This window comes from Melanotaenia boesemani, chromosome 4 (assembly GCF_017639745.1).
Source record: "Melanotaenia boesemani isolate fMelBoe1 chromosome 4, fMelBoe1.pri, whole genome shotgun sequence".
In the NCBI taxonomy this organism is placed as follows: Eukaryota; Metazoa; Chordata; class Actinopteri; order Atheriniformes; family Melanotaeniidae; genus Melanotaenia; species Melanotaenia boesemani.
The window spans coordinates 2,813,205-2,826,938 of record NC_055685.1 but is presented as its reverse complement, the minus strand read 5'-3'; the positions used below and the strand labels follow the sequence as shown (position 1 = coordinate 2,826,938).

Below are 13,734 nucleotides of genomic sequence, written 5' to 3'. Positions count from 1 at the left end.
ACAGACTACAATAGTGACAGTTTTCAGCACTCTATTAGAAACCAGAGATTCTCAGACTTTTTTATGAGCTTGTAGAGTTTAGGTTCAATCCGGTTTCAGTGAAATTACATTCAGCACAACACCCAAATATGACAACCACTGATTTATTTGTGTATTCTGTAGATTAACTGAACCTTCTTCAGAAGCTAAATGCAGTTAAACGTTTCTCCACATGGTGGCAGTAGAGTTAAAGCTACCAGACATAGGTCTAAGTGGGTTTATTTGCTTTACCCACACACTAATATATAATCATTAATACGTTATTATTAAAACATCTGTTTTTAATCTGTAAATCAATCAGAATGACATTTTTTCTGGAAATTTGTTATCTGTCCTCTGGAATTTTTTGTCTCTGGAAATTATCTCTTTAGGTAGTTAGTTCTGACTCAGTTTGGTGTCTCTGGAAATGAGTTTATTCTGGTAGTTTGCTGTCTGGCAATTTGTATCTTCTGGTCATTTATTGTCTCTGGTAGTTTGTCCCTTCTGGAATAATAAACCCGGTTGTGAATAAGATGAACATTAAATGTTTAAATCAATAAGTTTAATGATTTGAAGCCTGAAATTTAAATTTTCTAACTGAAGCTGACACCAGTAAACCTGCATCAGACCTGTTTGGACTGGATGAACCCTGGTCGTTCAGTGGGCGGGGCTTCCTGTTCGTGCTGCGTGGCGAGTGACAAGGCGCGCGCTGATGGTGGTTTCAAACAACAAGCAGGAATAAAAGTTTCTTCCTTTTGAGAGTTGACGATACAGTTGTAGGTAAGCCAGGTCTAACGGGCCCAGCTGAAGTCCCGGTCCGTGTGGTCCAGTCCGGACGGTCTCAATGACCGAGTGTAATCTCTGAAGCAGCTGGTTAGTGATTAACTGGAGTGTGTTTGCAGCAGCTGCAGAGACCTGCAGCACACACACCGTCTCACCATGCAGTGGGTCCGTACTTCTCTCTGCACAGCCGCTCGGGTCAGATCCTGGGTTTGGACCCGGAACCACACGGCAGCTGTCCGGATGGACCTGAGCGGAATTTATCCGCCCATCGCCACTCCGTTCACCGCCACGGAGGACGTGGACTACAAGAAACTGGAGGAAAACCTGCAGAAATATGCCAAGATACCGTTTAAAGGTCAGGCCTATAGTTCACGAACCGAACTCTAGGTTTGTAGCAGTGTCGTCCAGAATTGACCACTTATTAAAGTAACGATACCGGTTTCACTCAGAAGTTAGGGCTGAGATAAATGGTCAGATTTTTCTGATCTGAATTAAGTTATTTATTTGAGGAGCAGACAGTAGAAGCAAAGTTCAACACGTAGGTTCCGGTTCTGGTGATGGTTTGTCGCCCTCTTCTGGCCGTTTACCGGGACTACAAGTTTGATTTACAGTAGTATCGGCTGGTATCAGAAACATCTGATGCTCCACGGACTTCATCTGGTGTATCTGCACTGTAGCAACATTGGAGTAAAAGGCTATGTTGGAATGAAATAGAAAATATTTATTTCTTGAAAGCCTCCTTCCCACTTTTAAATAACGGTAGAGGAAATTCACATGATCCAGTTTTCCACCAGCACTTAAACTTACCATGTAGACACCACGTGAGGCTCCCAGAAGCGTGAAAGGGGATTTGTGCACACATATTTAATCGTTTGTCTGCGTTGGAGCACTTTGAAGACAAAATTCTATTTGTGATGCTGAAGAACAAAAAATTGAGTAAAATATTAATGTTTGTGGATTTTTTGTAATTTGTACAGAAGCAGAGAGCGGCTGGGCTTGCATGTTTTTTTAACGCCTTTTTCTGGTTATAATGGGATAATTTATCTCGTTATCTTGAGAGGATAAACGTACTTCTGGTCCATCACAGAACCAACACAGAGAGACAAACATTCAGTTAGACTCACTCCTGGCAAGAATTTAGACTCAAATCAGCCTAACATGCATGCCTTTGGCCTGTGGGAGGAAGCCGGGAAAGAACCCATGCATACATGGAGAGAACATGCAAATTCCACACAGGTTCCGCCCCAGAAACCTACTTGTTGTTAAGAATTGTAAAAAAATAAGCTATATTAAGTATGTACATTAATACATTATATTGCATTTTATTGTGGGTTTGTGCTCTACTGGGAGAATCACCGACCTCCTGCAAGTGCTCCTTCATGCTTTGGATGCAGCAGTCTGTCTCTGAAGGAGCTGTGCAGGGCTGTCAGTGTTCGCAGGGGAACAGAGCTGTTCTGTACTGGGATGTCTCAGTACAGCAATGGATGTCAGATCGAGCAACATCTATCACTGGTCAATACATCCGATTTTACTTCTGTCAAATCCAACAAAGGCTGAAATTGCGACATGTCTGACTGTCACTTTTTACCAGTCATTCACATAGTTACACACCTACACCATGACTGTAGCCCCTCCCATCAACTGTCATGGAGTCAGTTTTGATCATTGAAATCAGGTATCACACACTTACGTTTGAGCCCATCTAAATCATCTCGTTATGTTGAGAAAACAAACTTTGTCTTCTTGAGATAACGAGATAAATTATCCAGTTATCATGAGACAACAGTCCTCGTTATCTCGAGATGATGATTACAAAACAATAATGGCCGACAACGGCCGCTCTCGGCTTTATAAAGGTTTTATGTTTTTCTTCATTTTAAAACCTAAGAATGGAAATAAAAATGCGGTTCTTCATAAATAAATATCCTATGGTGGCTCTTCATTAAAAAATACACATTAAGTTACCTTTTTGAAAAGACTCGTTACATTTGCAGCTCTAAAGTTTTAAAGTTTTATTTAGCTGGCTGAGGGAAAAATGGCTCTTTGGATTGGAAAGGTTGCAGATCCCTGCACTAAATACATAAACAGGTTTAGCAGCAGTTTCTCTTTAAACAGCAACAGTTAATATTTCTTTATATTTATAAAATCAAATATTTATGACGACGGATGAAATGTTGTGTGTATATATATATATATATATATATAAAATGTATGTGTATATATGTATATGTGTATATATGTATATATATGTATGTATATATATATGCACATATATGTATATATATTGCAAGTACCCACAGCTCTACACAAAATGGTTTACACAGTTTATAAATTACTTTCTCTCCATGGAAGTTGAGCCGTATTATGCTGTAATACAACAAGACGGGCTATAAAAAGGCCATCACAGAAGCACAAGCCTCAGAGATGATGTCTGGTGTTGCAGGTCTAGTGGTTCAGGGGTCCAACGGTGAGTATCCGTACCTGAACGAAGAGGAGCGAGTGGAGGTAGTGAGGACGGTCAGACGATTCCTGCCGGCTGGAAAACTGCTGATTGCTGGATCGGGATGTGAATGTAGGTACGAGTGTGTGACGTGTGGAAGAACAGGGCAATGAGCAGGTGTGTTTGTGTGTAAAATATTGATCTTCATGCTGGATCAGAATCTGTTGGCTGGACATCAGCAAATGTTCATACTGTTAAATCAACGAACTGATTTTTAGATGACGCAAACAGATTATTTGATTTTCTCTGGTACAACTTTCATCAGATTTCTAGCTTCACAAACATTTATATGAAATCAGAAGTATTTAAATAAGATTCTTTTATTGTTTTTTAAGTCTCTTAATGGTCTTAGCCCACATTATTTATCTGATTTGCTTTTATCTTATGAGCCCACGAGACCCCTCAGGTCCTCTGGTACTGGCCTTTTAACTGTTCCCAGAGTAAAAAGAAAAACCCACGGCGAGTCCTCCTTTTATTTCTACGGCCCTCGTATGTGGAACAGCCTGCCTGAGGACGTGAGGGGATATTTTTAAAAACAGACTCAAGACCCACCTTTTTAGTTTAGCATTTTAATCATTACTTTTATTATTACTATTGTATTTATTCATTTCTTTATTCTTAACACACAGGCTGTATTCAGCTTCTATTTATTTGTCATTTATGTATTTGTTTTATCATTTTGTATTCTCTTATTTCACGGGTTCTCTTATTTTATGGGTCTTAGCAATATTACTATTACTTTTATATCCAGGGTTGGTTTTTAGATTGTTTTAGATTTGGTTTTACAGTGTTTTATCTCAGTGTTTCCCCACACCACTAGACCCCAGAATTTACGACAGCGTTTCCTTGGTCCTTTTAACTTGCTTTTACCCTCTGTGATGTGTGTGTGTTTGATTGGAAGGGGTGGGGGGTGGGCTTGCTGCTATTGGGTTGGGGTTCTGGGGGATTTTACTCTCTGTAAAGCACCTTGAGTTGCTATTTTTATGTATGAAAGGTGCTATATAAATAAAGTTTGATTTGATTTGATTTAAATATTTATGAGCTTGAAAATGATTCCCGGCGTGTTTCTGTTCCAGGTTTCAGATCAGATGATCATAAAGCCATCACATAATAAATGTACTTCCACAGTCAGTGTTCAGAGATGACTTGCTCCATCTTCCCTCTTCTTTTTCCACTGATCAATGAAAAACTTGTGGGTTAATCAGTTATTTCACATAAACACAGTACAGATTCTCTGTGTATTTCAGGGACATTTGCATAAAATGGTTTTGCCTCCTCGGCCTTGATGCTGTTTTTGTGAAGCCACTTGACAGAGTAAAACTGCTGAGATGAAGGAATAAAAGGATAAAAAGAAGATAAAGAAGTGAATCCTGATGGATATGAGACAGAAGTTGTAATAAAACCCAGTAAAGCTGCTTCTCCTCTTTAGCCACCAGAGCCACCGTCCAGCTCACTGAGAAGATGGTGGCAGCCGGAGCAGACGCCGTCCTGGTGGTCACCCCCTGCTTCTACAAGGGGAAGATGGACAGCCGTGCTCTGATTGCTCACTTCACGAAGGTCAGCTGTTCATTCACAGAAACACATGATCTACTTGTGACGTCACCAGGGTTTTGTCCGCCATCTCAGGAGCACCCAGCTACTGTTTGTCTACACGTTCAGGTTTTTTCCTAGAAAACAGTGATGAAAACACACCAGAGAGAAACATCCTCACCGCGATCAGCTGACAGGAGAAGTGAGTCGTTGTTACGATGCAGAAACACTAATTATTAAAAAGTTAGATCCTCACAAGCTGCTGAACAATGAATGAAGTTCAGGTGTTTGCGCTGGTTTCAGTCTCAGATGTCGGTGTTTACCTGGTGTTTGGTGGAAGTTCCTACACCTGTCATGGATTTATAAACTACTGATCATTAAATGTTCATGCAGCCATTTTAAAAACAGATGGAATAAAACCTGCGAGTCTCCAACCTATCGGCTGCTGTCTGGGACGTGTCCGCTGGTTCTTTGGGACGTGTCCACTTGTCTGTGGATGTCAAGATGGCGCCAGTGTGTGTGGCCTGCTCCCTGATTCTCCAAACTTGATTGTGCTAATAGTAGTTTTGTCCATCATATTTGCAAAAGCTGACTCTGTGCTGGTGTATGATCGCCAAACTCTCTTAAACCTGCAGCCAACATTCAGAGTCTTGGCTTATGTTAGTCAGGATGGACAAGAAACCTTCTGCCCCCCCCCTTCAGCTTTGAAATCTTGAATGAGGTTGTTATGAAAGTCTGCCGTGCCTCCTCTTTAAATGTTCGAGCATTGCAGACGTACTTCCGTGGTACGCAAGGTCTGCTTGACAAATCTCGCATGCATTTAATTTATTTTATAAGTTTAACGTAAAGTTAGCCCAGACTTTTGACGTCCTCTGCTGCCGTTTTGCTCCCTAGTCAGCCGCCATATTTTTCCACTGGTGGACTTTATTGCGCATGTGCAACTCTCAGCAGAGATTAAAAAAAAAGAGACAATGTGTCACTCTGTAGTTTTTTCCCCCTCTTTGCGCATGTGCATTGTGCAACTCTCAGCAGAGATAGGATTAGAAGACGATGTCTCACTCTGTAGTTGTTGTTTTTTTTTTTTGTTTTGTTTTTTTGCCGACAGTAGTCGACGGCTAAATTCGTTGTCGACTATTTTCATTGTCGACTATTGTCGACAACGTCGACTAATCGTTGCAGCCCTAAATGACATCATTGATCATTTAGCAGTTTTTGTTATTTATGATAGTTGTTACAAGAATGAGAAACAGGAAATGGGACAGTGGTTTAGAAGAATAAAGTCGGAAGAAACAATCAATACATTTAAAGAAGAGTTGTTCAGACAGAAGTGGGAGGCAGTATTAGGGGAAGAAAATATTGATAAAGCGTATGAAACTTTTCTAAACGCCTTCCAAAGATTATACAATAGATACTGCCCGATATACAGGAAGAAAGAAATACTTAAACACACTTTGGATCATGAAGGGACTGCAAAATGCCAGTAAAAAAAAAAAAAAAATCTATATAAAAGATTCATAAAGCACAGAACAGAAGAAACTGAAAATATATATAAAAAATATATAAAAATTCAAAACAGGAATATTATAGTAGGAATATTATAGTAAAGTATTAAATAAGAATAATAACACTAGAGGTATTTGGAATATATTGAACAATGTCATTGGAAAAATGTCTGGTCAAAGTAGTTACCCTCAATATTTTAAGGATGATAGTGTATGTATAAAGGGTATTAATGAGGTGGTTAATAGCTTTAATAAATATTTTGTGGAGGTTGGGCCAAAATTGGCAAATAAAATCACTGAACATGATTTAGTTGATGGAAAGAATAAAATATTAATAAGTAGAAACTTAGACTCAGTGTATCTAACTGCAGCGGGGGAGAAAAAGATCGTAGATATTGTCAATAAGTGCAAAAGTAAAACATCAACTGATTACAATGGCATAGATATGTCGATAGATAAAAAGGTTATTGAAGCAATTGTAAAGCAGTTGACATATCTCTGGAATCGATCCTTCCCAACTGGTAAATTTCCAAAACAAATGAAAACTGCAAAAATCATACCACTGTATAAAGCTGGAGACAGATACCTTTTTACTAATTATAGGCCTGTCTCTTTACTCCCTCAATTTTCCAAAATATTAGAAAAAATATTTGGTCAAAGATTTATTAGTAAATATAATCTTCTTTCTGAAAGTCAATATGGGTTCAGATCACATAGATCCACATCATTAGCAGTTTTAGAACTAGTAGAAGAAATCACTAGTGCTGTTGATAAAAAGAAAAGCTGGAATGTTATGGAATTAGGGGAGTTGCTTTACAATGGATGAAAAGTTATTTGGGAAATAGGCAACAATTTGTAAAAATAGGAGCCCTTCAGTCTTCATGCTTGGACATGGTTCGTAGTGGCCTTCAGGGGTTGGTACTGGGACCAGCACTTGCTATTCTATATAAATGATGTTTGTAAAATCTCAAGGAAGCTACAGTTTATTTTGTTTGCTGATGATACTAGTATTTTCTGCTCAGGGGAGAACTTGCAGCAGCTCATGGAGGAAATCACCTCAGAATTGAAAATGTGGTTTGATATTAATAAATCCTCCTTGAATTTAGACAAAACAAAATGTATATTGTTTGGAAGTCATAGGAGGAGCAGTGAAGTCAAGATTGTGATAGAAGGTGTAAATGTAGAAAGCGTGAAAGAAATGAAGTTTCTGGGGGTGATAATCGACCAAAAGATCTGCTGGAAACCACACATACACCATGTTCAAGCCAAACTAAACAAAACTGTTTCAGTACTTAGTAAAGGTAAATATGTTTTGAATATTAAAGCATTACATATTTTATATTACTCACTTTTATTACCATTCTTGAATCATTGTGTGGAAGTCTGGGGCAACACTTACAAATCCTCACTCCGACAGTTGTGCACTCTTCAGAAAAGAGCCATTAAGATGGTTCATAAAGTGGAGTTTACACTAATGAGCTATTTATAAACGCCTGTTTATTAAAACGTCCAGATATGGTAGAGTTTCAATCAGCGCAGTTAATGTATAAGGCTAGGAATAAAAAATTACCAGATAATTTACAAAAATTTTTTATGTATAACCCTTACCCAAGTATAAGGGGACAACTTGAGGTGAATTGAAGTAATTTAGATGGCATAAACTGACAGATATATAGAAGTAATTAGGAATATGATTGTAAGAATTTGGATGAGTGTGTGTATAAGGACACGCCACAGCAGCATGGCTGTATTGGAGTTATTAGGTTCGGGTCTTGATGTGGCATTCTGGGTAATTGTGGTTTGGGCTGGAAATGACTACAGTAAGACTATAATTTTCTTGATATGATACAGTGTGGGTGTAGGTATTGTGTGGAAGTGTGGATGTACTTATGTGTATATGTATATATATTATATACATGTAGGTGTGGGTACATATATGTATATATGGGTGTATGGGTATGTATTTATGTATAAATGTACACAAGTATAATTTCTCCCTTCTAAAAACATAAGATTGTATAAGGTAACTATGAATTTTGGGGGAGGGGTAGGAGTAAATACGTTTTACTTCTTCCTACCCCTTTTCAGACATGTTGATTGGTATAAATATACTGCTAGATGGCTATGTAAGTTGATTGGTAAAGAAGTGACCGGTCTGAAATAAACTGAACTGAAAACAGGTCACACCGCCATCTCTTTCCTCTGCTTTTGAAGTGAATTTATTTGAGCTGTGCTCAATCCCTCGGATGGTGTGCGCTGTCATTTACAGGCCACCCAAGTACTGCAAAGACTTATCCATGATTTTGGAGAGCTTTTTGCCGATATAATGCCTAAATATGACAGAATTTTAATCCTAGGAGATTTTAACATCCATGTGTGCTGTCTGGAAAAACCGTTGAGCAAAGACTTTTTAAATAACTTGATAGTTTTAATCTTTCTCAGAACGTGTCGGGTCCCATTTAAGAGTGCAGACATAGTCTTAATCTTGTTTTATCACATGGTTTTGATGTGTTGAACTTGGAAGTTTGTGATGCTGTGTTTTCAGATCATATGCCTGTTGTTTTTGAAATACCACTGTCCTGTCATGTTATTGAATCCGGTGCGGCACTCTTGGGTTATTAACCCCTCCACTGCTGCTAAGTTCTCTGCTGTTTTTTGTCATAATTCTGTGTCTTGTTTTGCTTTCAACGTTGACATGATCCCTTTTCACTTCCCTTCTTACGCTGGACATAGTGGCTCCATTGAAGACAAGATGTCTCAGACCCGGGCATGAGCCCTGGCTAAATGACATTACACACGCTGCCAGGTGTATGTGCAGGAGAGCTGAGTGTAAATGGATAAATGGTAGGTTACAGGTGCTAAGAATCTAAGAGATAGCTGGCAATCTTACCAAAGATCTGTGAAAGCTGCCAAAGCAAAGTATTTTTCTGACGTCATTGCTTCTAATACACATAACCCCCGCATTCTCTTTAATGTCATTATTTCTCTTTGTGCACCACGAACAACCTGCCGAGAGAGCTCGACTAAAATGTGTGAAGATTTTAAGAACTTTTTCAAGAACTTTTAGTTGTGAATTTAGTTGTGAATATTAGGGCCCTTATTACTCCTTCTTCTGCTGTTTTCCATGTTTGAGCCTGTTACTCTGCAGTTTCTGGAGGATCTAGTAAGACACATGAAGCCTGCTGGATTTCCCAGTGATCCTATTCCACCTCGTCCTTTTAAGAAGGTCTTCCCCACTTTAGCTTCCTATGCTCCATATCATTAATGGCAGCTTAACTAATGGGCGTTTACCTGAAAGTTTTAAACAAGCAGTGGTACACCACTAATTAAGAAGCCCGTCCTGGACTCTTTCTATCATCCTATCAAACTTCAGGATGATCTCCTTTCATCTCTAAAGTTTTGAAGAAAGTTGTGTATTCCCAGCTGCAGTCTTTCCTGGAGAAAAACAATGTCCTTGAATTGTTTGTCTGGTTTTAAAACACTGCACAGTATGGAGTCTGAACTTTTGAGGGTTTTTAATTATGTTTTTATGACCACAGATTTGGGTCACTGTGTGGTTTTGGTACTGTTGAACCTCACAGCAGCCTTCCACATAGTGGACCATCAGATCCTTTTGTCTCGCCCAGAGAACTGGGTTGGCATTCGGGGTGGAGCTTTATAAATGCTGAGATCCTATTTAACCGATTTGAGTTTTAGTGTCCAGATTGGAGCTGCAGAGTCCTCTTCTGCTCCTTTAATGTATGGAGTTCTTCAGGGCTCCATTCTTGGACCGCTGGTTCTTCGGTGACGTGTCCACTGGTTTTTTGGGATGTGTCCACTGGTTCTTTGGGATGTATTGGTACTCCTTCTCCATCATTTCCTATGGAACTTACGTGATGAGGCAAAAATTGCTGCCCTCCTCCAGCCAAATGACAGGTGACATTCTTGTATGTGAAATGTTGTGCTTGTTCAAGCAGATGTGCACACGGTGGAGCGACACAAGAAAACAGAAAAATGTTCCATTTTTGTAAGTCGCGACTAAATAATCCACCAGCTTACAAAGACACAGAGAAACAAACGTTATAAACAAACAGAACTTTTTTCTCAATTAACACAGTGAACAATCCGGGATTTAAGAAACTCATGAACACTTTGGACAAACGGTATCACTGCCATCTCATCTCCATCTTAGTTGAGTGTCTCTCCCTGCCCTGGATGATGAGGTGGACGATGTGGCTACAGCCTAATGTTTCGCCACTGCTAGAGCCTTATATAAATGTCGTGCAACATTTTATTGATGCAGATTTCAATGTGAAAAAAAAATGTCTCCAGACTCATTTTTTTCAGATCACTCCGGGCAGAACATAGCTGCTGTTCAGAGACAAATAGCTACGAGGACCCGGTGCAAAGAAACTAGTCTGTATTACCACAGACAAGGCTTCAAATGTCACACAATTTTCTCTAATTGTGTTAAATAATCGAGTTCTCAATTGCAATCAAAATAATCTTGATTATCATTTTTCCCATAATCAAGGAGCCCTAGTGTCCACTGGTCTCCGGGATGTGTCCACTGGTCTCTGGGATGTGTTTATTGGTCTCGGGGACGTGTTCATTGCTGCGCTGCCTCCAAGATTGGAAAGCAGGATGAAAATCTGATGCTCCGTTCCGTTTTTAGAGCTGCTGCTGCAGCTGAGGACATGACTCATAGAAAAATGAAAAGATAAATTACTCATCAGAAATTCTGAATACAAATAGATGAAAAAGAGAAACGGCCACAGCTGAACTGCTGTAAACATAACGCTGGTTCCCCAAACACGGCGGATCAATCCCACAGTTCTGTGTGGGTGGACATTGGTGTGCATGTTTTATTCCCATCCCCATTGTTCCAGTCATAGATGTTTTCGTAAATGTTGTTTATTTTGTCCAAACAGCTCTCTCATGTAAATGAGACTGTGAGTCTTAGTGGGACTACCTTTATAAATAATGGTTAAATAAAACCCGTAGGTTCTGTTATATCCCGTCATAATGTCTCATTCCATCTGTATGCAGACGATCTACAAATCTATCTGCCGGTTGACCAGAACTACCCAGACACACAGTTCATCCAAATGTGTCTGCATGACATTAAGCAGTGACTGTCACAGAGCTTCCTTTGTCTGAATGAGTCAAAGACTGAATTCATCTTTTTTGGTGATGTCATAAAGATGACCACATAACTCCTGTCATATCAGAATTTAGTCCAAAATGCTACTGTTTGCTTTTTGTTCCATCCACAAACTTGCACCTCTTTATCTATGTGACATGCTGATCCCTCACCAGCCCAGCAGAGCCCTGTAAAGACTAGAGGTCCAGGTGCAAAGAGTAAGGTGATCGTACCTTTACAGTGGCTGAAACTCTGGAACTCTCTGCCCTGGAGTTATGCTTCCCGTGCGTTTCAGGATTGATTTTTAGTAGGGTCTTTGGCCCTCTTATCTATCAGACCTTACTTTAAATTCTGAAACCTCAGAGTCCCTGAGGTCCTCTGGTACCGGTCTCTTAATTGTTCCAAGGGTGAGGACCAAGCCATACGGCGAGGCCTCTTTCCGTTGTTCCAGCCCTAGACTGTGGAACAGCCTGCCAGAGAACCTCTGGCTGCAGAAACTGTTGATAAAAAGAAGCTTAAAACCTAACTTTTTAGCTTAGCTTTTAACTAAATTTTATTTGATCTTATTTTACATAATTTTATTTCACATTAATTTCTTTTCATTTTACTCAACTATATTACTTTTTATTCATTCATTCATTCATTCATTCATTCATTCATTCATTCATTCTTAGCTGTTCTTATTGTTTCTTAAGGTTATTTAATCTTCGTTTTAACTCCAGTGTTTTCCTCATGGGGATCCTCCACACTGGGGTTTTACCTGCTCGTTCTGGGGGTTGTTGCTGCGGTAATTGCACTTGTCTGGTTGGCTGGGGCCCTACACTGTAGCCTTATGGCTGTTGTTTTTTCATCCCTGTTCAGCACTTTTATCGACTAGGGTTGTTGTAAATATTGTAAATTGCATTGTAAATGTAATCAATTTAATTGATTGATTAAAAATAATTGATGGAAGAACAACCTCTGAGCTACAGTTATACAATATTTTCATCACAATAACAGCCGAGAGGCTGCAGCTAGTAGAAAATTCAACCTAAAAAAACTTAAACCAGTTTTCAGGATGATGAAATCAGAGAATAACAACCAACATTCTCACCTCTGCTGCTCATCCCTCAAATGCATTTTCCTTACAAATGTGGCTCCATTTAACAAGGAAATGAACAGACTTTCCAACATTATCAGATTTGTTACCAATAAATATTGTTACAGCAAAAGAATAAACTAAATTTTCATGTTGCAGGTGGCAGACAGCAGCCCAGTGCCGGTGGTTCTGTACAGCGTCCCGGCCAACACGGGTCTGGAGCTGCCGCTGGACGTTGTGGTCGCTCTTTCCCAGCACCCAAACATCCTGGGCCTGAAGGACAGCGGAGGAGATGTAAGCAGGATATTTCTCAGTTTATGGATTTGAGGGCATCCTTCCTTGTTTTCCCTAAACTCTGACCTCAGACTCAAAAAGTCTCCACTGGTGTCTGAATATGTTCTGCTTCACCTTCAACCTGTTTTTACTGTCAAGCAATGAATCTAACTCTCTTTGTGCTCTGAGTTTCTGCAAACTCACAGTTGCTGTGCTTCTGGATTTTCTCTGCTTGCTCTTGCTCACTGGCAAAGATTCCAACCAGTGCAGTGATGGTTATTATGATGATGTCACTGACATATGATGAAGTTAAACTCTGGTCCTCGAGGTCCACCGTCCCAAACACCTTATACAAATATTTGTATTTAACAACGCAACTTAACTAAAATTTAATAACCAAATGTTGGGTTCACCTTATTTGAACCAGGTGTATTAAAGCAGGAGAACCATTCAAAACCTGCAGAGCACTGGTCGTTGAGGATGGGAGTTTGAAATCCTTGCTTGGTGTCAGAGAGTGATCTGCTGAACTCACTTAACCCCTTCAGCCCCGTTTATATTTAAAAGAAAGAAAAAACTCCTAAAAAGACTCAAAGTAAATGAGGAATTTCTCCACAATAATAAGGTTCTTCATGTTTTTGGTGTCTAGGGACATCTAGGGACCCTTAGAAAATGGATTCCCATTGTCAGAAATGTGAGTGAATTACAAATCTAAGAGAAGAGAAATGAGTTTGACAGAGAATAAAACCATGATAACAATCAGCAAACACGTCATTGATCCCCTTCAACAAGTAGTCATATCTAAACTTAATACTTAAACCTAAAATACACTTTCAGTTTGGTTTTGTGAACATTAGGATTTAAGACATGGGTCTCAAACTTGCACATCAGACTATATTTTGTGGTTTCTAACCTGTTATCAAAGTTTAGT

At 39.4% G+C, this 13,734-nt stretch overlaps 1 protein-coding gene across 2 annotated transcripts; it reads left to right on the top strand.

The window, feature by feature from the left end:
* The first annotated feature begins 687 nt into the window (after positions 1 to 687).
* On the top strand, positions 688 to 12,875 carry LOC121638555 (4-hydroxy-2-oxoglutarate aldolase, mitochondrial-like). 2 transcript variants are annotated; one of them, XM_041983405.1, is made up of 5 exons: positions 691 to 798; positions 921 to 1,156; positions 3,245 to 3,373; positions 4,731 to 4,858; positions 12,693 to 12,875. In XM_041983405.1, exons 2-5 carry the CDS (start codon positions 958 to 960, stop codon positions 12,858 to 12,860), a joined length of 624 nt encoding a protein of 207 aa, XP_041839339.1. In that variant the 5' UTR covers positions 691 to 798; positions 921 to 957; the 3' UTR covers positions 12,861 to 12,875. The 2 variants fall into 2 exon arrangements, with proteins under 2 accessions (XP_041839338.1, XP_041839339.1); XM_041983404.1 differs by having other exon boundaries at positions 688 to 1,156.
* Positions 12,876 to 13,734: the final 859 nt, after the last annotated feature.

Bases quoted from the DNA above. Each gene is read 5' to 3' on its own strand.
- LOC121638555 (XM_041983404.1), top strand. From the start codon at position 958: ATGCAGTGGGTCCGTACTTCTCTCTGCACAGCCGCTCGGGTCAGATCC. The intron at 3,374-4,730 runs GTAGGTACGAGT...TCTCCTCTTTAG, and splicing joins TGCTGGATCGGGATGTGAAT to CCACCAGAGCCACCGTCCAG. The intron at 4,859-12,692 runs GTCAGCTGTTCA...TTCATGTTGCAG, and splicing joins TGATTGCTCACTTCACGAAG to GTGGCAGACAGCAGCCCAGT.